This window comes from Chiloscyllium plagiosum, chromosome 24 (assembly GCF_004010195.1).
Source record: "Chiloscyllium plagiosum isolate BGI_BamShark_2017 chromosome 24, ASM401019v2, whole genome shotgun sequence".
NCBI lineage: Eukaryota > Metazoa > Chordata > Chondrichthyes > Orectolobiformes > Hemiscylliidae > Chiloscyllium > Chiloscyllium plagiosum.
The window spans coordinates 19,473,773-19,497,694 of record NC_057733.1 but is presented as its reverse complement, the minus strand read 5'-3'; the positions used below and the strand labels follow the sequence as shown (position 1 = coordinate 19,497,694).

The window sequence follows — 23,922 nt, the reverse complement described above, 5'->3', positions numbered from 1 at the left end:
AGGTTATGGATGGTCTGGGAGATGATGGTTTGGTGGTGGGAGGTGGGGTCATGGTCAAGGGGGCAGTAGGAGGAGGTGTCCGCGAACTGGCGTTTAGCCTCAGCGGTGTAAAGGTCAGTGCGCCAAACTACTACCGCGCCTCCCTTGTCTGCCGGTTTGATAGTGAGGTTGGGATTGGAACGGAGGGAGTGGAGGGCTGCACATTCCGAGGGTGAGAGGTTGGAGTGGGTGAGAGGGGTGGAGAGGTTGAGGCGGTTAATGTCGCGTCGGCAGTTGGCTATGAAGAGATCGAGGACCAGCACGGGGTGTCCAGGTTGGTGGGGTGGGTTGGAGGCAGGAGAAGAGGTCGTCAGAGGGTGGGTGAGAAATATGGTTGAAGAAGTAGGTGTGGAGGCAGCGGAAGAATTGTTCAATGTCTTGCCGCGTGTTTAAAAAAATAGTAAAGCATTCAAAGTGCCCAATCCAAAATGTCCCCCATGATATTTGCTACATATCATGAGAACTATTTGCAGTTTTTTTGAATTGTCAGAATATAATTGGTTTTGAAACATTCACATATTATTCAAAGATATAAAACACCTTAAAATCAGAATGCTGTTGTGACATTCAGCATTGAGAATAACATATTATTCCAACCAACAGTCATTGCAGCAGTTCAACAAAAAAAAATCCATAGGGATTTAAGTTATGCTCCCTAAAACTGTTGCCCATGTTCAGATGGCTGCAGCTTTCTGATCTGCTCAAAACAGAAATTTGAGTCTTTGAGCATAAACGTTTTGCCATTTTAAATAACTTTTAAGTACATTTCTGCAATACAACAATGATTGTTACAATATACTGTTGGAAGTAGATGGTTTCCACTTCCATTTCATACATATTGCCAAACCAATAACACAGTTTGATTCTGTTTAGAATAACTTATAATAATTTTTTGTTGGGACAACCATATAATAAATAAACATTTTTTGTTAAAATAAATAAAATCCAACTTCTGGAAATGTTACGCTGCACGGGGCAAGAGGGCATGTTTATTCATGTTGTATGTGTCACTGCTGAATGTATTAGAACTTACTGTGAGAACGTTTACAAGTGACCGTGAAGATGACTCACATTTATCTTACATGGCTATGATACATGAACATTTGTCTCACTTGGAGCAATAAGCTAGACAGTCCCCTCAGTTACAACATTAACCTAGACAGGCAACATGACTAGTATGTTAGTCAACTGATCTATGAACAATTTATCAAGCCAATTAAATCCTAAGGCATGAGAACACTTTAAATATGCCGCTTCCCACAGTTCATGACCACTGAGAAGGACAACGCTATCAACTCCAGGTTTCTTGCCAAGTCACACTCACCTTGGATATGATGTAGAGAAGCCGGTGTTGGACTGGGGTGTACAAAGTTAAAAATCACACAACACCAGGTTATAGTCCAACAGGTTGATTTGAAAGCACTAGCTTTCGGAGCACTGCTCCTTCATCAAGTGGCTTCTTAGTATAAGATTGTAAGACACAGAATTTATATTCTGAATAATGATGGCTCCTCTTTATCTGCTGATTTGATGACAATGTTGTGATTGGTTATGAGAGCACGGATAGTGTTGCATTGTGATCGGGTGATGTTTTGCTCTACCTTGTGGGTGTGGCTGATTTTTGCTGTAAATTCAGTGTCTTATGATCTTATATTCCATAACCGCCTGTTGAAGGAGCAGTGCTCCGAAAGCTAGTGCTTCCAAATAAACCTGTTGGACTATAACCTGGTGTTGTGTGATTTTTAACTTTGCCTGGGATATATATGCTTGGAATTTTCACAGGGGCTTTCTGCTAGTAAATTATTGAAACCTGATGAGGAAAGGTAGAAATGGAATTTTAAACCAGAATTTTCTCTGATTTTTAACCAGGATCACAGCAGAAATCTACATAGAAATTCAGATTCAGACTATCTACATTCATTATTTCTGGATCAAAATCCTAGAATTCCTTGTTGAAAAACTTCAGGGAACACCATCAATACAAGGACTGCAGCAGTTTAGAGGAGAAAGCACACCACAACCTTTTCAGAGCAATACTTACACACATACCTCTTACTATAAAGTTCTGATGCTGCCAAGTATATTTCGATCAGAATGTCTATTAATGAGAAAGGCAATTGGAATGAAATTTTGGGGAATTTACAAATTTCTTGCAGCTGGACTTAAACACAATGTCAAGTATTCATGATTCAGTTATTTAGTCTGATTCTATTAAAAGTAAATTCACCATCCTTCTTAAGTTGACAAACCATTTGTATCTATCATTTGAAGTGAGTAATGTAAACAAGAGGGGAACATAGCACGAAAAAGACATAATAACCAGAGACTTAATTCAATCAACCTTGAATTAAGAATGGTAGACTGCACATCTTGATTCCCAAAATTTATAAACTTACTTCAAGATAATTTATATTATTAGTTAGAATGAGAGCAACCAATGAAATATATTTTAATGGGGTAATTATGATTAGTCTATCAGACAATTTATATTGCATTTGTTAGCCTCTTAAGAATTCTATTTAGGGAATCATTCATATTAGTACCTTTCAAGAACAGTTTCATAATTTAATGAAGATTTCTTTAGGAATTAAAGGCAATTCTATGAATACCTGGATATGTGTCTTAAGTAAAGTACCCAATTTGCATAATTTGCCCATTAGCTACACATTTGGACTCAATCAACCTTAGGCCACAAGGCTTGATAGAACAAAAATTCAAAGTCTGTGATGCAATACAAAATGAGTGTTAAGTGCTGAATCTTTAAAAACTCGAGAAAGGCAACAAAGATAAACAAAAGCTGTCAATAGCAGGTTGTCATTTCATAATCCAGTTCTCCAACTTCCTTGGAAACTTTCTTTGTGCAGAGAAGCACTGTGCTAATCTGCTAATGTTTCTCAGAGGAACCTTCACTGACGATAGTCAACTGGAGAGTATCGGGGACTGGCAAAGTTTCCTTTTTGTTTTCAGCTATAACCAGTCCTCAATATGATGGGAATATAGTTCAGTGCCTATGTAAAGTTTACAGACATATTCGTATCAAAAGAACTATCAAGGTAGCTAATATAAAAGCTTTTTAGCTCGACTGTTGATAATACTCTCAGGAACAAAGTAGGAAAGCAGCAATTGGGGTTCAATGAGCTTATTTCCATCAATCAGTTTTTTTTTAAATTTTATGTTCTTCGTGCATTTGACTAGTGGTAAATACAATCATTTCAACGGGAATATGATTCTTAAATTTGTACTAATTAAAGGAAGCCGAACTTTAGCAAGCAACAGATCACTAAGAAATATTCTATCTGGATAATATTTAAATGAACATACATAGGATTTATCCAATTTTTGTAAATTGGTCCACTTGGTCAAGTTGAATTATAAGATAATGTGTACAAAATCAGGACAACTGTAATTTTCTGAACAGATTTCAAAATGAATAGGAATAAAGTCTTGGGGAAAGTATTGCCAATGATTAGGCAACATTAAATAGATTTCAGTGTTGTTGGAAAAGCTATCAACTATCTGGAAGAATTGCATTCTATTTATTTATTCATATTTCAGGTTATAGTGTTGATCTATTCAAGAATATTCATTATACCTTCGTCAAAAATACTATGATCAGCTATTTAAAGTATTGGAATTTAGATTCAGGGTTCCATTTCCACCCCACAAATTTATTGTGTTTATATTCCATGTAAAATGCCTTAAAACATCTAAGGGAATGTTTTCATGCTGAAGGCTTGCTTGAACAGGAAGGGTTTTATCAAAACATGCAACTTAATTTAAAGACTCTTACACAATCATTGTATTAGTGCTAGTATAAGTCACATGTCTTCTCATTCGGCTGTTACTTAATCCACATTATTGTGCAAGAGTTTCAGATTGGCAGCAAATTTGTGATTGACACAAATTAACTGCAAACAGGCAATGCAAAATCATTTGGACATTGTACCAAGTGCAGTACAATTCCAAGGACAATCCAGCAAAATCTCCAAAACAGCTTCCATTGGCTCTTCTGTGTTATAAAAATTAAACTGGCATTTTAGTACTATATATGATTTGGGATTAGCAGTATCTGACTTACTGTGGCACCAGAAAGTGAGCTTAATTAAATAACCAATTACACAGTCTAACTTTTTTTATTTTTGTGAGGCTTAACAATAAGATCAAGATGGAACTCTGAAAAGCAGGAAGATACAGCATGATCAAATAGCCACAAAATACAGGAATATTTATGTTCCTTTTGCAGCTATTGTCAAATATATTCACTCTTCAATACATTTATAAAGAACTAGGGAATGTGCATTGCTTATGGTTGATTTACCAATAAGCGATAAAGAACTTTTATGGAGTTTTCAGCATAATATTACAAACTATTCTATGTGCCATTCACAGAGCTTGACAGCTAATTCTGTTACTGAGCAGAAATAGATACAGCAGTTCTGGTGATAGTGTACACATTTTTTCGTAAGAATCCTACTTTAAAATTTGGATAGGATCCATTTTAAACACAATGTCCATTTTGATTTAACATTTGCAAAGAAAATAAACATTGACAGCAACAATGTAAACTGTTGTGTAAAATTTGGAGAAAGTATGTAGTTAATAATATGTTTTGTTGTGATTTCAATGGTTTCAAAGCAACAAGAGACTATGAAGTCTGATTCACTATTAGATGAAAAGGAAGACACCATCAATATGATTTATATGGTGTAGGTATTCAGAGATTTCATCAGCAAATAGATGTTCTTTCACATTACTTCAGTTCTGCTTTCATGTCTTTTGTTTGTTTCATTTACTTTTCAATTTCAGCACACAAAGCTAGAAGATCTGCTACAGGAAGCAAGCCAGAGACCTCCCTATTCTCTTTTATTCTTGGAGTAGCCTACCTGGTTCCAACAACAATTGTTAGGTAGAGTAGCCTTGTCATCTATCTAACAAGTGTCATGCACCAGTCAGAATGTTAAAATGTTGTACTGATGTTTTGAAGGTGCCCTTAAACTAACCAAACATCAAAAGACAATCTTCATGATCCATGAACAAAGGTTCAGTTAACTAAATGGTTGACTACAAAAAACCATGGTTCTCTGAACACACACTCCTGACTGTAGCTTGAATCAGCTGAACAGAAAGTGTTGATGTGCAGATCTCCCTATGGTTTAACCGCCAAACCATCTTGTTGACCATTTAAATGTCAGCAATATTAAAAAAGGAAGCAAGTAGAATTCTTAACAACCCAGTTAATACTGAGTGAATGTTCAGCCATTTCAGTTTGCTGTAAACCATCAAGAATTAAATCAGTTACTCAATGGAAGAAGAGTCTGCGGTAATCCAGACCTAGTTATTTTGCAATGGAAAACAATCCCTGCTACACCATTGTCATATTAAACATTGCACAAAGATTCAGAAGCATACACAATATTTGTGACACAAAGTTTCACAACCATGGCTTTGGACTAAATTATAAAAGATGCCAGGTACTGGCAAAGCAATGAAGTTCTCGCATCATTGATTGTGACGTCAAGTCTCCTGAAAGACAATTTACCATGCCAATATTTTCTGAAAAAGATCCTATATTTTATTTCACGTTGATACTTCAACCAACATTCAAACAAAATTCTGAAAATTAAAATTATTTTCATTTAGATTCCTATTTTTACCCAAATTGTTGAAATCATTGATGGTGTAATGTAGAAGAATATTATCAATTCATCTATGCCATTACAACTGAACCAAGAATTATTTCAAATACGTCATTTTCCTTTCAAAAGGTGCCATTATGAACATTAACTCACTTAATAATTTACAATACAATTTTGCTGTATGGCTAGGCAGTCAAAAAGGGTCTATTCTGTTCTTCCACTCCAATAGAAAATTGACACCCAATTAAAAAAGAACTTTAATTTACACTAAATTCTTGTTAACAGTAAGCTTCCTTCACTAATATATGCTCCAAATACATATTGTGAAATAATAGAATTAAAGGGAAACTTGTCCTTTTTACATATATTTTGTACTGAAAAGTGGTGACAACAATCACATGGTTGCCAAATAAGAAACTCTCCAGTCACAAGGTATGGTTACATAAAAGTACAGCATGTCAAAGCATGTTGCAGGAAGAATCTGCAATACTTGAATATGCTATGATGAACTACTGTAACAATTCAATTCAGATAGATTAGCTTTTCTAGATCCTGCTGTACTCAACTTGTACAGTCTTGTTAAACCTAGGAACACCTGTGCTTTTCATTTATGTACATTGATATTATGTTAAGTGCATTTAATTAGACGTTCACATTACTTCCCTAGTTGAAAGCAAGGCAGAGGAATTCTTGAGAGGCAACAGCATTAGAAGCGCACATATTATGGGTCCACATGGTCACCACTTAAAATGTTACAAGCACAGAAACACATTCCCTCTCTTTTGATATCAGGCATCAAGTTCCAAAGGGGTTTGGTTGGAATAGTAACACCATGTAAACAGGGGAGGGTTACTGCAACAATGCCAAATGGCAACATGCTCAGATTTTATCTTTCTCCCCATCTGAGAAATATGTGGTCTCCATGGAATGAGTGAACATGGTTTGGCATAAAGTATGTTGGGGAAAACATCTGACACACATCTATCCTACCACTCCATGATTCAATCAATCTCTGTTCTAGTATAAGGTACCATGCACACATGGGCTATTACTTGAATTTCCTGCACATTTCTTAGCAAAAAACTCACCAGTTGCTAGGTTGCAATCCACAAGTGAAAGTGAATGTAATGAGTTTGGATTTCTACTTTGTTATTCTGAGGTGAAGTAAACTGTAGTTCCTTTAAGTCCCAAGTGGATTAAATGAGAATTACTCTCCACAAGGTTGGTCACTCACTGACATATTTGCAAAGCCTATTAGGGATTCTAGAAATCATTACTTTTATTGAGGTCCAAAAATGTTCAAAGCAGTCAAATGAACCATTGTCTGTTTATTGATGTAAACAGTTGTATTTTAAACATTGACAGGCCATTTTCTCAAGTTAATATGCTTAATTGAAAGTTTCAAGGAGTTTTTAGGTCAATGCATTGAAGGAGGGATCTGCCACAATCTACAATTGATGACTTGTATTAGAGTTCAAAAATCCATATTCTATTCACCACTGGAAAGGACCTTCTGTTTTCCCATTGTGATGTGCCTTGCTGTATTTCAGAGGAAATCACTGAAGCATTTGTGAGGGGAATGTCATGTCGGTGTTGTCCATTCTTGCCTAGGCCGCTAGAGTGCCATATGTAACCGTCCTAAGGGGAAGGAGGAGGAAATAACTTCTTTGGGTTTCTCATGTATTTGAAAATTATACCATGTGCAATGCAGAAGGTGCAGACAGAGCCGCTTATTGCACAAACAAGTTTTGCTTCTCACCATTCCCACGAAGCAAGCAGCTTCACAAAAATGGGGAAATGGGATGAATTAGAAACCATTAAAGGATATTCTTTTTGTTGAGGAATCTTAAGGAAAATGGAAGTACAAATGTAAAATGGTAAGCACTGGTGAATGTTCTGCTTAATTTTAAATGAAAATGAACAAGTAGAATAAAATTGTAGCCCAGCTCATACCAGAACTAAAAGACTGATTTTGCATGTTATATCAAAAACATTCACTTAGCAGTGACTTTTAAAGATGAGACGATTAATCTATTTACCCTGGTCTCTTGTCAGAGATGTCAGTAACCTGTTACTGGCCCATCGTATCACTGAGAGAAAAACAGTAGTATATCAGAGCTACAACAGTTAGGGGCCTCACTTAGAATTAAGTTTTTAACACTCTTTAGAAATAGGTTACGTTTATAGCACTAGATAAACCTTTCAGAAGGTATCCACTACCTTCGAAGACTACAATGTGCTGGTCATGTGACACAGTTGAGAACAATGTTCAATTGACATTTGCTGAAATTTGATCTGCTAAACAGTGCAGTGTAACACCTTGTTGCTTTGTCCTGTGGGGCTGAGTGGGAGGACGTCTGCTTTCTGCTTTCTGTGGGCGGCACGGTGGCACAGTGGTTAGCACTGCTGCCTCACAGCGCCAGAGACCTGGGTTCAATTCCCGACTCAGGCAACTGACTGTGTGGAGTTTGCACATTCTCCCTGGTTTCCTCCCACACTCAAAGATGAGCAGGTCAGGTGAATTGGCCATGCTAAATTGCCCATAGTGTTAGGTAAAGGGGTAAATGTAGGGTAATGGGTGGGTTGCGCTTCGACAGGTCAGTGTGGAATTGTTGGGCTGAAGGGCCTGTTTCCACACTGTAAGTAATCTAATCTAAAATGTGCACTTTCTCAAGCTTTACTACATGTGAATTTATCACATTATTGTGTAGAGAGCGATTCCATAATACATGATGCACATTAACAAAAACTCACTAGTCAACTGCAATTAATCCACAACTTTTTCTGTGGCCTACGTTTAACAGAGAGTGTTAAGCAAGTTTCCATAACTTAAACCAACTTACTCCTATTTCTCAAATAGTTTTTTTTCTGATATTTTCTGAAAGTGAATTCCAGAAGTAACAGATTGGCAGCTACCCTCCTTAACACACAACTGTAATTTTAGTTTTATTATCTTCACTCCTAAATATTTTGTACAGTAACTTAGAAGAATCAATTGAAGTGGAAAAAAATCATTCGGTAAAATATTTCCTTCTATTTGGCAACTTTTAACAGCATCCTGCACAAATGAACAGCTCAGAAACCGGTCACTTCTTGCTTCCAATGCACAGTTGAAAGATACCAATTCAGACCAGAGTCATCAAAAAGGCAGAAAAAAAAGTTGGCTTTTTGACTTCCAACTAACACACAAATAACATATCTGGTGTGACTTCATTTGTTGACATCCTTTAGCATGTTAAATTGCTGTATATCAGCACATTAGCCTCAAGACAGGAATTGTAATTATAGAGTATCCAGAGCAGAACTTGATATTTTCTTGAACTTGTGTACTGAACTCTAATATTACATTACAAGGTTTAATGGAATAATTTGCAGTCAATCACCTAGGTAGTTTCCCTGCATAATACTGGTGAAAAGTTACTGATTTGATCAAAATTATTTTAAATCAACAATAGGTCAGAGTATTACAATCCATTTCCTGCTGTGAAAGCCTTATAGATTCAGTTAATTGCTCTTAGTTTTCATGGTATTAGCTAGATGTAACTAATTGTTTGAAGTGGTGAATCTCAGGTGCCATATTCATTTATGATCCATTGACACTTTGGGTACCATATTGTTGGAATTGCAACCATATGCATTGATAATTAAATATAACCAGCAAGTTTCAAACTTCCCCCAGCTATATTATGTGAGCATGAAAATAGTCAAATTATTTTAATCGTTGAAGATCAGAGTTAATTATCTCCTTTCAGACATAACTTTACAGATGCTATGTCTCAGAATGTTTCAGCTTTCTTGAGTCCAGCCTGGATTATATTCGGAACTGGTAGGAGTAGAAAGTTCTGGAGAATTTGCCTCACAAGATGGAAGCAAATTACATTAGTCATTACATTCACATGACAAGGAACAATTACACCTTTATTAGGTGTACACAACTACTCCCCAATTTTGTCATATATTCAGGCTAGCCTCCTGATATAGGTAAAAGCACATTGAACATCCAAAATACTCCATCAAACGTCTATTTAAGACACCATTTCAAACTAGTCATTCACATTACAGAACAGGTACCAGCTTTCCTGTCTTCTTTAAAGAGACAAGTGGTAGCCACTCTTAAAAAGATACACAAAAGTTTATTCCTTAGCCTGTGAAACTGGAAACCACAGGAAATCTGCTTCTACCTCCAAAAGAACTGCTGTCCAGCTTTATCCTTTCCAGGTTACTTTCACTACACACCCCTTTCCTTCAACTGCACCCACTCCTTCAGGACCTCAGCTATGAGTCAGTTTGGGATCATTACTGCCTGAATTCCTAATCCAGTGAGCAGCATTGGGACCCTGAAATTGTGCCCAAAGTGCACCAGAGTTAGGGAGTAGAGGCCCATGTTTAGTTAATCCTGGCTGCACATCATTGGGTGTCCATTCAAGCTATGGCATCTATTCTATGCCAGTTTCCAACACTGCACAATTGTCAGGCTCTGTATTTGAAAGAAGTTCAAAAATGATTATCTTGCTATTGAATGTTCCATATTTCATATATGCCACCACATTCTGTTCGTTCATTGGGAAGAGCTTAAGGCATTGCACCACTGTTCAGTAATGCGCTTTTATCTGGCTCTGACCCATTACCAGCAATGGAAAATATGATAGCATGATACTAAAGATGGCAGCAGATAAAACAATTTGTGTAGCAGCCGCAATCATTTTGGTAAGAATGTCACAGCTGTTCAGTTTTTTTCTTATATTCTGGTAGATGTCTTACCCTGGAGTGTTGCAATTTCCACATCAAGCTGGAGTTTGGAAATCCCCAGGCCCATGCAAAATCTTCCACATGTGTAGAATGCTACAGTTACATCCTGAATTGTCATAGCCATTGTATCTCATGCTTAGAAAGTGGGAGAAATGTCGCAAAATCTGTGGGATATTTTGAACACTGGTCAAACTACGCAAGCATCATAAGTCAGAGGGAGCACTGACATTCAGATTCTGCTGTTTAACAAGAAGAACCAAAATTATTCTCTGTACTGTTTCTTTGCTTGACTGGATTGCCCTGGAGAAGTAACCAAATACAATCACATGTTTCTGGCTGCCCAATTGCACAATTGTTAAATGCTGAAAGAGATACACTGATCCAAAAAAAAACATTAATAGCTCATCATATCTTCAATACTAAATAATTTGTAGTCAATGACAAGCATCATTAACCAAATCAGTCATTACATAACCAACAAGTATTAGTTAAAATCAACCAATTGAAAGCTTCTTGTCTGAGCCTGATTAAAACAGTGACCATATCATTTCATCAAAAGGAAGTTCAACTGTTCTTCAGTGTGACTCTGATATTTGAGACTATTTCTGCCACAAAATTAGTGAGAACTAATTATCCATGTGGTTGAAGTTTCAATAGCAATATTTTCCTCGAGAAACATCAATCTCCACACAAATTACTTTTATCAACTGAAGATGGTCATGTGAAGAAGGCCTGCATGTGTCAGATACGTTTGTAACTTTACAGCTAAAATCAGCATGCATCAACTTCTATATAGAACAATACAAGCTGTTTTTGCCAAGTCTGTGCCCCTTAATGAATTGATGGGTCGGTGGAGCATTAAGAGTTAATAATTGATACAAGTCTAATTAAAGTAGTTAATGCCAATTACATTCATTGCCCTTGGTGTTTCTTTCTCCCCTTCTTAAATGTTGTCAATAAACATTATTTCAGGCCAACATACTAGTAACATAAGTGCTCAACATACAATTTTGAAACTCAAAAAATCCTTCTGTTTGGTCAAAAGCAAAACAAATCAAATGTTGAGCATTAGACCTTCAGATCAACTGGGTCCTTTTGATACAGCTGACTTCAGCTATAAGGGAAAGCAAACCTTATTAACGAAGAGGGAATAAGTATTGACAGAAGTTTGATAAGAGGGGCTGTTTGAATGGTCATGAACAATAATTGGCAGTACAGCATGTGTGGAAAGCTTACTGCCAACATGGGTGTTTGACATGAAGTTCCTGTTGGACTGAACTGCTTTTGTTTCCACCTTCAGCAGGAGATTCCTATCTCACTCAGCCATGTTTTCCCAACTGTTGTGGCCACATTCAGTGGTGGCCAGCAGGGGCCAGGCCACCCCAGTAGCCTCGCTCCTCCCCTCTCCCCATGTCCCCCTTACAATTAGTCTCTGTAATTCAGAGTGAAAACAATCCCCGGCTTCTCTGTGCAAGATGAAAGGAATTTGTGCAGCAGAAGTAATTCCACTGCTGTGAACAGGCCACTCCAGGCATTGTGTCCAGTTAAGGAGTTGGAACGGGATTGGCTGGAAGGGATTGCCATGTGATTCTGCTGCTACCTACTGTTTTTATGGTGCTTAGGTAGAGCTTGTTGGGATAATAGTGACAAAAGAATACAGGACAGAAAGTAATCTTTTAATGCACAGAGGAAAGTGTTTTATTTATACAACACCAGTTCCTTCACTGCATTCAAACCTAATTGCACTTTCTTCATGCTGAACAATTTCTAAAGAAATCCATTGTCCCTTGCTTCACAGTGGGCTAATTAACTAAAAGCTTTAAACAAGTATGTTTTATAGTTTGAGATCACAGGTTGGACACTATATAAAATCACATCTACGTAAAAGGTGTTGAGTTGCCTAGAGTTCTGAAATCAAACAGAAAAGGGAGCAAAATAAACGATCACAATTCTCATTTGGATCTTTACAATCTTATACTTTTAACTTTCCAAACATAAAAACTTTTTGTTAACAAATAAAGTTAAAAGATATGAAATAGAAGCCAGATTTTCCTTTTAAATAAACATCAGCTAATTCTGTATCTCAACAGCTCTGCACATCCATAACATCACTTTAAAAAAATCAGATTGACACTCAAACAAAGTCAAAATTAACATGCATCGAGTAAGTTAATATTGGCTTTTCTCAGTTTGATACATTTCAGATGAATATGTTCTGGCAGAATCCTTCTACAATATTTAATAGAAAAGACTAAACTTATTCAACAGAGCAAGAGAACAGTTACTTCTTAAACTAGATGCATTCAATCTGCTTCTAACTAACATCCAGGACAGCTTTGGCACGCTGCAACCCCTCAATGCTTTTTAATGCAAAGTTATTTCCGAAGGGAAAGAAGTGATGTGTAACCTAACATTAAACCTGTCTAGCCTTAAAGTCTGTTCAGAGCAGCTAAGTTGGCAGTCAAGCAACTAAAGAGAAAACAAGGTTTAGTTACTTTGTTATTTAAACTACAGGATATTAGCCTGACCTTTCCCAGAATGCTGCTGGTCCAGTTGTCCATTAAAAAAAAATCCAGAATGTAAGGCTAATGAGGCATTTGGGTCAAGAGCCTGCAAACCAGGGAAACAATCAGGGTCAAACACTCGAGTAACACTTTAAAAAAGTCTTCAGTGGGTGTGCAAAACAGACAGAAATGCAGAACAAGATAAACAAAAAAATAGCAGCGACAATCATGTCTTTAGTCCAAAAAGATCCTTTGTCTCAGAGATTGACTGAATGACACAAACTTTGCACATCAACAGAAAATTGAGATAACGTACTATTTTGTGTTATTAGTTTGTAGTTGTATTTCATTACTCTGTTGATTCCAATATCTGCACAGCCACTTACTTGTTCAATGGTCTTACTAATGTAAGAGCCAAGAATTCTTGCTTATATATACATCCAGTTTTTAATGCAATTCAATTTGATTAAATATAATTGAGACTCTGTAAAATCTGGGAAAGTTTAACTGACGTACCTGGGGTACAATGTCATTAAATTCCTCTAAACTTTTACTTAAGATCAAATGGGCATTTTTGTATTAACAAGTTTACCTATAACTGACTACTCACATTCATATGTTTAAGCAACTTAAGCATTAGAATCATCAATCAACTAATTTACTAACTTCACAAACTGGAGAGACCAATTGCTGGAAAAATACTTACATTATAGCTTATTAAGGGACAACAATGCAATGATTGAAACTTTGTATTACAAATGACCTGAATTATGAGAGTAATTTCACTATATCATGAGACCACAACAATCACTGTAAGAAGAATGCTAGAATTACAGTGTCCATTGCAGTGACGATATTATGGCTTTAACAGTGTATTTTGTCCTTTTTTTAACATGAAGAAAGGTTGAGACAAAGGTGATGAGCAGTCTATTCAAAGCCAATAAAGTAAAAAATTTGCAAGGCCTTGAGTTTTTTTAAAAGTTGAAACAATAGAAGCTGCCTGAATGGGTGGGGTCAAGTTCCCACTGAACCAGGAGTTTTAGTTTCTGCCAAGGTTATGTTTATGGGATATTATTAAATTGGAACAGTTCAATGATAATAGTTAAGACATAGATATTATTTTTAAGCATTTCCATAAAGTTACAGTTAAGCCAATTCTTTTCTATTTTTTATTCTGACTGTATTTTAGCTGTTAGTGCAAAAATAAAGTGGGGCTTGCTTAAAGTCAAGTAGTTTGACCAACCAATTGCATCTTCTCAATATGTTATGAGGGGATTGGGTCTGATCCATAACACACCAACGATAATCACAAAGTGAATGTGAAGACAAACGTACTATTGTGGGAACCTGTAAAGCAACATTAGTGCAGCTCTGACTGATGGATTTCCTGGTACTGTACAAGCTTTAAAGACTCAGTCAGTTTCAGTGTGACTGCCTAAGTGAATATTCAGGACAGTGGCATTAGGGAAATTAAAAATTACTGCCAAACACCTAATAAATCATTGACGTGTGGATAACGTAAAGACTCATTCTTCCAGTTACACTTTTTTTCTGCTACTTACACAAGCTCACAGATTCCCAGTCATCTCTGTCCAGTTGATAAACTGGTTGTCAATCGTAAGGTCTCAGATTGATAGTCACAAATTATCTTCCAAAAGAATCCTGAAGGTTTTGAAAATCCCTTTGTATTTGATTAACTCATTTGTGCAACCCTTTCCCTTTACAATATAAACATCAATATGCAGTTCAGTACATCATTAATTAGATACAAGAACATTTAAGTAAGATGTTAATCAGAATTGGTGTACTTGATTGACTTGTTTGATTGGCTAAGTTAGGTTTTTGATACTGTAATCTAAACTGTAGGATATGTTGGTGAAAAATATTTCATGCACTGTCTGGATAGTTAGATGAAAGAAGGTTTGCAACAGGCGGCACTTTATTCAATGGTACATAGAGGTTTACTATCAACTGAAGTTGCCACTAAAAGTTGTTAAATTAATCACAAATTCTGCTTAACCATTTCTTTTGCAAATTTGTTTTAAGCTAATTCTCGATCTACATGTTTACTTAATCACAAAAGAGAACATTGAGAGATTCTGCACCATTCGATTTGAAATGCTGCAGCTGTCTGAAACAAATTCCCCTGATTTTAAGTAATGTACAACTTTCACATTTTTTATGAATGGCTATTGAGAGTGTAGCTATTAAGCATTTTGTTGCAATGTCCTTCAGCCTATTTAATTGCAATACAGTCGAAAAAGATTTGAATACTGTGCCAAATGAACAAAAAAGAATGAGACACAGCTTTTTGCTATTAACATTCCAGTGACAAATCCACCACAATTAATGATTCTGTCTCATTAAACAATTTAACATTCTTCAACTGGCTGTCCTCATCTTATCTGTAACTTTTAAACCAGTTCATGTCCTGTATTTTACTTTTGTGGCAGCAGAACACTAGTACAGACAGATTAATTAATGATAATTGTAAATATAAAAGCCTCAGTTCCTGTAAAATAAACACCACGTTCACCCTGGTACAGATACATTATATACAATTAATTAAACTGACAATATCTTGGCTTTTGCTAGAATGTGCAGATAATTTGAGATGAGCTAATTGCTGTGAAATATTATCCAAATTGAAAATACATTGACTGTATCTTGTGTAATGAACCTCACCAGATTTTGAGTTGCTCAGTAGCATACAGCCACTCACAACAGAAACATTCCCATGTCTTATATTGTGCAATTGTAATTATTTTCTTAATTAAACTCAATAATGTGCTGAACTAAATTTAAGTCAATTCAAAACAGCAATTTAATGAAACATTTTAATGTACAAAGTAAAATGTTGTTTCCTTTTTTGTATGAACAAATATAAAGCAATCGCTAACTATTTAGGCAGCTATTCAGTAAGGAAGTTATGCCCATTGACCTGTCTTAGTCTGTACTTGCAAAACTCTTATCCAAATGTGTCTTTGTAAATCCCTTGACAACTAATAGCACTTACAGATATAGCTTTTCTAATGGAGAGCTTGACTCCAAATACAAACAACATATTGTACGTTCATTCTGTTAACATATACATAGGCAACACATTGCATATACCAAAATGGGAGGACTTAGGTATGAGGTAGTGTGATTTCACTGTTTTCTAAGCAATACTCTCTCTTGAATTAACTTGATAAAAATATCAAAGTGAACATTAGAAAAATAAATTTGCAAATGTTTGACTCATAGATTTTATCTGAATCATAAATATTCATTGTCAATCTGATTATAACTCAAATCGTCGATGTTTCCTCTTCTCTCTTTCTCAAGCTTCATTAGACAAGGATGCAAATCTCAATAAAAATCAGCTTTCCTGGCCAAAAATGCACACATACTTCCAGGCAAAAAAATAGCCCTTAACACAAAAGTGAAGGTAATATTAAATTAGGTTCAAACAGAAATACTTTGGTCCTGTGATTGTTTGCTGAGGCTAAATTGTATTTTACGCCCCATACACCTTGCTACCCAGTGAAACTCTGGTTTTCCTTTTCCCAGTGGACGAGACAATGTTCCTGCTAAGTAACTCAAGACCAAGTTGATGTTATGTTCCCGGTCTGGATTACAATAGGATTTTTGGTCACATATATGGATACAGAAAGACTCACAATATGCAGAACGTATATCCCTCAGGAGCAGACTAGTATCAGGTCCAGAGGCAATAAGATTGGCATCATTTGCATAGAGCCCGATTTACGAGTTTTATTTACGGACAGATTCCAATCCGGGGACAGCAGCTGATCTTACTAATTAAACAAGGGAAACCTCCTCTCTCGTTTCCTCCTTCCTCTGCTCCATATGCTATGTGACAACCACAGCCACATCTTATCAATTACACCCACCCCTTTCCCACTGGGCATCGATTCTCTCTTTTAAAAATCTGTTGCAGCAAGTGGGGATGGCCGTGTGAAAGATGGCCTCTCAGATGCAGCCGCTTCGATAATGTGATTTCAAAAAAATATATTTTTTTTAAATTATTGGAATCTTTCACCCCTTCGCCGCCATCAAGAGAAAATGATTTAGACACGAAAAGGCTTAAGAAATGCGCTGTTGCTTAAAAACAAAACATTCAGTAGTTACAGTATTTAGAAAGCCGAAATATATTGGAGATATATCAACAACACCGTCTCTATAAAGGCTACAGTGAGAATGAGTTAAATCTGATAGTTTTGCTGCAGATATCGTTCATAACGGCCAACAGTGTTTCACAAACTCGGGATAAGTGTTACTAACTCCGTGGGTTTAAATTTCAATCGAGTGCTTCGATTTGAACTTTTAACGAACGTGCGAGGCTGGTGGCGAGGTAGTTACACTCTAGGTGGGACAATTACAGGCTGTTGTTACAAATAGAACAATTCTGTACAGTTGAGTAATTACACAGACAGCTCAGAAACCTGAAAATGCGTGTCTGGTAACAGCAATGTCCCTAAGAAATGTGAATCCTCCCGAGCAAATGATTAGGCATCGAGCGCAAAACTGAGCGCAAGAGTGGGATTTATTTGTTGCATCCAGGCTTAATTCGTCCAAAATTAGAACTGGGGCAAAAAGATCTGTAGACTCGCGTGGGTTTTCTTTTAAATGTAGGTAGCTGGACAAAGATGGGGCAGTTTAAATAGCAAGAGAAATGTGTGGAGAGTTAAGAGCCTAAGAGGTCTGGAAGTAAAGCATGATCATCTTCGGTGTTGAGTTGTGTGTATGTGTGTTTCTTGAGCAGACCACTTGTGGACTGTGAGGTTGAGTCATGGCTCGGCAGCCTGTAGGTGGCAGCACTCACACGGAATCAGACAACCATCTGTCTGGGCAACTCACGGGGCACGGCCAAGGATCTGCCTCGCATCGCCTGAGAGCCAGCTATTTTTAATATTGTACAAGGACCCGAGGGTTTAACCCGCGTCCACCCAACCCTCGAAAAGAATTTTTGAAAAGCTGCACTTTCTGCAAAACAAAATGCTTTTAAACTGGGGAGGGGGTGTGGAATAGAAGCAAATGTCTGAGTCAGTTATGAATTTTCTAGGAAAATTTTGACGCAGTTGCTTACATTCCCAATCCTCCTACTTTCTGGAGTAAAATACCGGAGCACTCCATCGAGTGACAACTGGACCCGATCAGAGCAAGTATTGGGCTTGAAACACTCAGTCGGTTTTTTTAAAAAATCCAAATGGTAAGGAGAGCCTGCGCTGTTTGGTTGTGCTGCGATTTAATGAACGAGCATTTGTTGGTGTTCAGGTTAAGATTTAAACTCGATGGCCGGCTAGATCAGCATTTTAGCCAACCTGCTGAGATTCCTGTTGGTACATTACAGCGACCCATCGAAATCATCACTTGGTCCTCATTAACAGCTCACTTCCAGCCAGCATTAGTTGGCGCTTCATGTGAAGACCAGGTCTGGCCTGGATTACAATTATCTTCCCAAAATAACAAAAACAAAACACAGCCGGCGAACTCTTGGCAGAAGGATTTTTGGGGTTTTTTTTTTGCCACCCCCGTTCCTCAACCTTAGAGTTTAAAAAGAAACAACTGTTGCTTGTTGTGACAGGAAACAGAAACAAACTGGTCAACTCTGTTGCAAGTCGCGGAACATCCGCAAAGTCCAAATGGCAACTGCAGATGAGAAGCTGTTGGGTCAGTGACTGCTCCGGTCCTGGGCAAGATAATTCAGCGGAATCAGAAAGGAGGGGAGAGGGATGGGGAGACTACGTGAAAACAGATTTTTTTTACTCACACTTCATTCACTTTTGTTTAATTACAGTGTCATCTGAACTTTAATTAATAATGCAATCCAAGTACTGGTTTATATCTGAATATTGCAAAATGTTCTACTTTATATATTCTCTTCGGAATAAGGAATGGGGATTAATTAGAATCCGTATAAAAGAAAACCATCGGTATTCAATATTTTGCAGGGGGTGAAGATTCGGATCAAAGTGTTGTGATTTATTGCCGAATAATTAATGGGAGGAATCGAAAGCCTAAATGTTTTCCTCTTGTTTTATTAAAATCCTCTATTTGTTGGACAGGCGGGACTCCCTGGTGTAAAACTAGGAGTTTTGCATCCAGTGAGATGACTAATAATCAGACATTACTTTCAGGAGGATCTGTACTTGTCAAACACTCCCCCAGGACTCTCACAGCAGACTGTTTTAGATTGCGCGCCGGAGCGAAGGGAGGATGCACACTTTTGGGAATTTATTTGCCTCTCGATGCGGTTGGTTAATGTTGACTTTCCCAGTAACAACAAATGGCACCGGCGCAGTTTGAGGCGAGCGTCGAATTCAACGGAACTGCGAGCGGAAGGAGCCCAACACTTACAACAATATCTGACGGGGAGAAATTCTGGGCACTTGGTTGGCTTCCTTGGTTTTGTGTTGTAGCCCAGCGAAATACACTCCAGGAGAGAAAAAAAAATGAGAATCTATTCCCATTTAAGTTGCTCGTGGTTACGATATTTTAAACTCATTCTAATAATTATGTGGAAAGTAGGGATATTTCTCAAATGTTGCTTGTAAAGAGTGTTACAAGTAAAAACAAGGCTGTACACAAGTCAACTATTTCATCTCGCAGCACTCCCCCGATGGCAGCTTGTCGACTCATTATTTATCAACGTTAAGGAACTAATATTATGGAATGGCCGACACACCTCTCTGGTCACATGTTCTGTGCGATTGTATCTTTTTCAATTTCCTTTCGAGTTAATAAAGTAAAATCTTCAGAAATCCGTAGGTATAATTTTACTTAAAATCGGATTTTGACGGCTTTTAAACGGTGCAATTCACTATGACGTTGTAATAGATTCCTCGTGGCGTTTAGTGCACTGCTTGGGTGTAAGGATTATAAAAGGCTTGATACCCTGACTGCACCAACTCTCAAAAGCGGGGAAATTTGAAGCAGTAAACTTTCTGAAACTCTCCCCGGCTTCTAAGCGGAGATCTATCACGGGTGGGGGGTAGAAAAATCCTTGACATCAAAGCCTTCCCCCCAAGGCTTTGGAGACTGAAGACAAGAGAGTTCAGATTAAACCACCAGCAGATTCTGCAAACCCCGACCCACTCTGATCTTCGACACCTTCTTCCCTTGAAACTAATCTTTCAGACAGACGACGATATTTTTGATTTTGTTGAAAAGGAGCGGGTCGATTAATCAGCAGGTGACAATAAAAACAGCCCTTCCCTCTAGCAGAAGGTCGGAATTGGGATTTTACTGACAGGCTCTGGCCTGTTTGAGAGTTTGCCGCCTCTCTCCCTCTTTCTCCTTTGTTGGCGAGTTAAAAACGACGAAAAAGTGGTAGGGTGGGGGGGGGGGGGGGGAATTACAACTGTTCTGTACACTTCATTCATCTCCCACCCCCTCGATCACGTGAAAAAAAACGAATGTTTCTTTGAATAATTTTTTTTTCAAAACAATGAACGTTACACTGTGTGATTGGCAATAGTCGACCACCGGACATAAATAGTGGGCTGTTGGAAGGGAAACTTGTAAAGACAAGGCAGATGATTAATCTTGAGCGAGTACAAGATAATTTCCAGCAATCATTGTCAATCACCCGGGCGAGACGCATTAAAAATCATCAGTTTGAGTCACTTTGGTGTTTGAGCGGCACCTAACTGAGACAAACTGCTGATAAATCCGAGCTCTCGTTCTGTGGTAGATGGAGAAACGAGGTCAGGTTTTAAAATCTGCAGTTTTACGGCAGGTGAGGAGGGGGCGCCCGGCTGTCTTTGTGCGTTTGGGCGTGTGTTTTAAAATCAGAAGCCCGCACCCTCGGCTCACCCGGGCGGGCAACACTTTGGCAGAGGGTGTAATTTCTCGCTAAGCTGCAGTCCTGGAAGGGAGCTCAGACAGCAACCACTGAAATCAGAAACTCAGGCAAGACACAGGCAGCAGGTTCTCCCACAAAGAGGAAGAAACCTTGTTGCCTGCATCCGCTACGTTCCCAGGGTTTGTGTTACTCAGCCGTTTCCTGGTTTGATGAATGGAAGCTAAAAGACTGCTGGGTTTCACCTTTTGAACCGTCACAATATTCCCCTTCACCAGGCCCACTCTGGAGATCCATAAAAATACAAGCGGCCTGCCCTCAGTTCCCCACAGTTTGAACCTAATGAGTTTTGCACCATAATTTATTTTAATGATCCGTCTCCACCCCCCGCTTTCCCTCAATACTCGCTGAATGCACTCCCTAGACGCACCGTTCACGAAAGGTCGGTGAACACCATGGGTTGAAGTGTCCGACTGAAGAAAGTTATAGTACAACTCTTCCGCATCTGCAGTGAGTAGATCAGAAAGTGCACGTCCTGAGAGTGTAAATCAAATTTTAACATTTGATCAGATTTCGCCAAAACCTTGCCTCGCAAGGTTAAGGTTGAGGTATAATTTGCTTCAAAGCACCTTGGGGAGTTCTTCAAATTCTCCCGCACCCCCTCCAGTGCAGAGAAACAGGTAGCACAATATCTCCACCGAACTATCATTAAACACTTTTTCTGGTACCAACCAACAGAACTCGACTCGCTGTAAATTAATTCAAATCGTGTTAAAAGTGCACATCCATTTTAAGCCTTCGGTGATACTGTGAAAATAATGCACACATGCTGGAGTTTACACACATGTCCTATAGGGTCCAGTCCAGAAGGCTGAACCTGCCGCTATCCCAAAACAGTAAACACCCCCGCCCCACCCCACCAAACAAAACTCCTGAGCGCGGTGCGAGAGAAATGCCATCAGGGGCTGGAAAGAGGGTCTGTCAGATCAGGCGAAGAATAAAGAAAGAGATTCCATTCAAGTTAGAACCAAGAGAAATCGCGCCTCTGCCTAATGCTCAACACAAGATCTGACACAGATGGAGTCCAATGTTTGGGTGTTTTCTTGAAGGTTGGGGTTTGCACAGACCGGGGAGGTGCTATCTAAAGGAAGCAAGGATATGCGAGTGTAGTTCACTGCAGACTCTACGGGGAAGGTGTAACAGTCTGTTGCTGCCAGTGGGAATAGACCCCAGACGCATTTACTGCCCACTTTAAAACACCAGGCAGAAGGTGCCCGCTGAAGTATTCCCAGCGACAACCTCCCAGTAATTACACGCACACACATACAGAGCCAACAAGCCAGCTCCCAACGGGCTGGCAGAGACTCGATGGGCTGAATGGACGAGGGACAAGGCTCAGCCAGGATCGACCTGTGTTTCTCCATCACAATCCCCTCTCCAAATCACACAAAATATAACAAAACTCCCCGCCGGTTTCATGTCAAGACACTTACTGATACCACTCCATGCCATTGGCGTAGTGTCTGTCGAAAAAGTGCGGCTCTGCCCCCACCGCCCGGACGTCGGGATGGACCCGGAGGAATTCGAGTAGCGCCCGGGTGCCTCCCTTCTTCACGCCGATGATGATCGCCTGCGGCAGCTTCTTGGCTCCGTAGCCTCCCAGATTGATCTCGAAAGGTTTGGACGAGTGTCCGCTGACGGCCGTGGGACTCTCCTCAGTCAGTTCGACCCGGTCATCCTGCAGCAAGTCCCGGGAAGCCGACCTGAAGACCAGGCGCTCCCGGGCGGCGGGGAGAAGCGGCTCCTGCTGCCGCCGTGGCTGGGTGCTGAGCTCAGGCACACTGCCTCCTGCTGACACCTTCAGGCGGCCCGGTTCGCCGCCGCCGTCCTTGGAGAAGCCCAAGCCGGGCACCGAGAGGCAGAGGCCAGCGCAAGAGTAGAAGATGTAGAGCCACAGGACGAGCATGGTGAGCAGCAGCAAAAGTTTCTTTCGGAAGGCGGCCGGGGGAGTGAATTCTGAATGATACCAGCTCAGGCTGCATTCCATGCCGTGTGCAAGCGATTCATGTTTAACCAGGCGCAACCTCCTACAGAAAGGGCAACGGGACGATCAAATCCATTTCCATCATCCAGGAACACAGGGAGTAGCGGGCTGCAGACAATCACTGCCTTTGGACTGGCCACATCGTGAAACTCCTCTATGTGTGTGTGTGTGTGTGTGTCTGACCCTCACTTCTGCTTCTAATTCCCAGGCTCTCTCAGCCTCGCAGCTTCTTTGATATAAAAAAGGGGAGGGCGGGCGCATAGGAAGCACCGCCCCCTCCCCTGACTGACACCTCTCTTCGCCAACCCGGACCCTTCATACGTACTCATCAGCCGCACAATGCCCCGGCTACATCCAATAGGAGCCCGGACCGTCCCCGGGACGGCCCCACCGCTCTTCCATTGGCTCTTGGTCTATGAGCTCCCCCCCGTCCCAAGCCCACCTCTCCTCAGCCGCAAACCATCAAAGGCCAGCCGCTGAAGTGTTCCTGTGCACCTGGTGGGGAATCCCTCACACCTCTTTTTTACCCTCCTCCCCCACCCCCCGGGCGATGGGGATTGGCCAAGTTTTGCTAGACCGTCTCTGGTAAACGTTTTCTGCCCCAACTCCAGGCGTGTCCCAGTGAAACCTAGACCCGCCAGTCCCTCCCCAATCCAAGGCTCCTGTGTCAGAACACTCCCTGCTCACTTTCTACCCGCGGCCTGCTCCTTCATCACGCTTTCTCCCCCTGGCCGACTCTTCGCAGCGAATAACACCTCGGGAATCGATACTGGCAGCGAAATGTACAGACTGGCGCAGTTTGAGGCATTATAAATAGACTGGGTAATCGGGATGTTTCAGATAAATAAAACGGGTTGTAAAATTCTTTCTGGTGGGCCCCATCAGAAGGACCTCTGACACTGCCATCTAGTGATTGCTGGTGGGGGAAGGGTGTGACAAACCCCAACCGTTCAAAAGGATCAACGGGAAGAGGAATTGAACATCTCAGAGTAAAGATGCAAACTGCAGGCCAGAGTCCATTAGATGGCCATGAAACACAACGTGCCCTGTTAAAATAATATCGTTTAAAATACATCGTTTTCTGCAACGTTTGATATCTGTATCAGCCGTGAAAACGAGGGTTTGCCCTAGTGTCTGTGGTGC

General features: G+C 39.6%; 1 protein-coding gene across 1 annotated transcript in view; it reads right to left on the bottom strand.

Annotated features, from left to right (window-relative positions):
* The window catches only part of LOC122562048 (heparan sulfate glucosamine 3-O-sulfotransferase 3B1-like), a 28,318-nt gene extending 5,339 nt beyond the window's left edge, over nucleotides 1-22,979 (bottom strand). Inside the window, exon 1 of the mRNA XM_043714495.1 lies at nucleotides 22,229-22,979. Within this exon, the coding sequence (XP_043570430.1) occupies nucleotides 22,229-22,782 (554 nt within the window). The 5' untranslated portion in view covers nucleotides 22,783-22,979. The remainder of the gene's footprint in view (nucleotides 1-22,228) is intronic.
* Nucleotides 22,980-23,922: the final 943 nt, after the last annotated feature.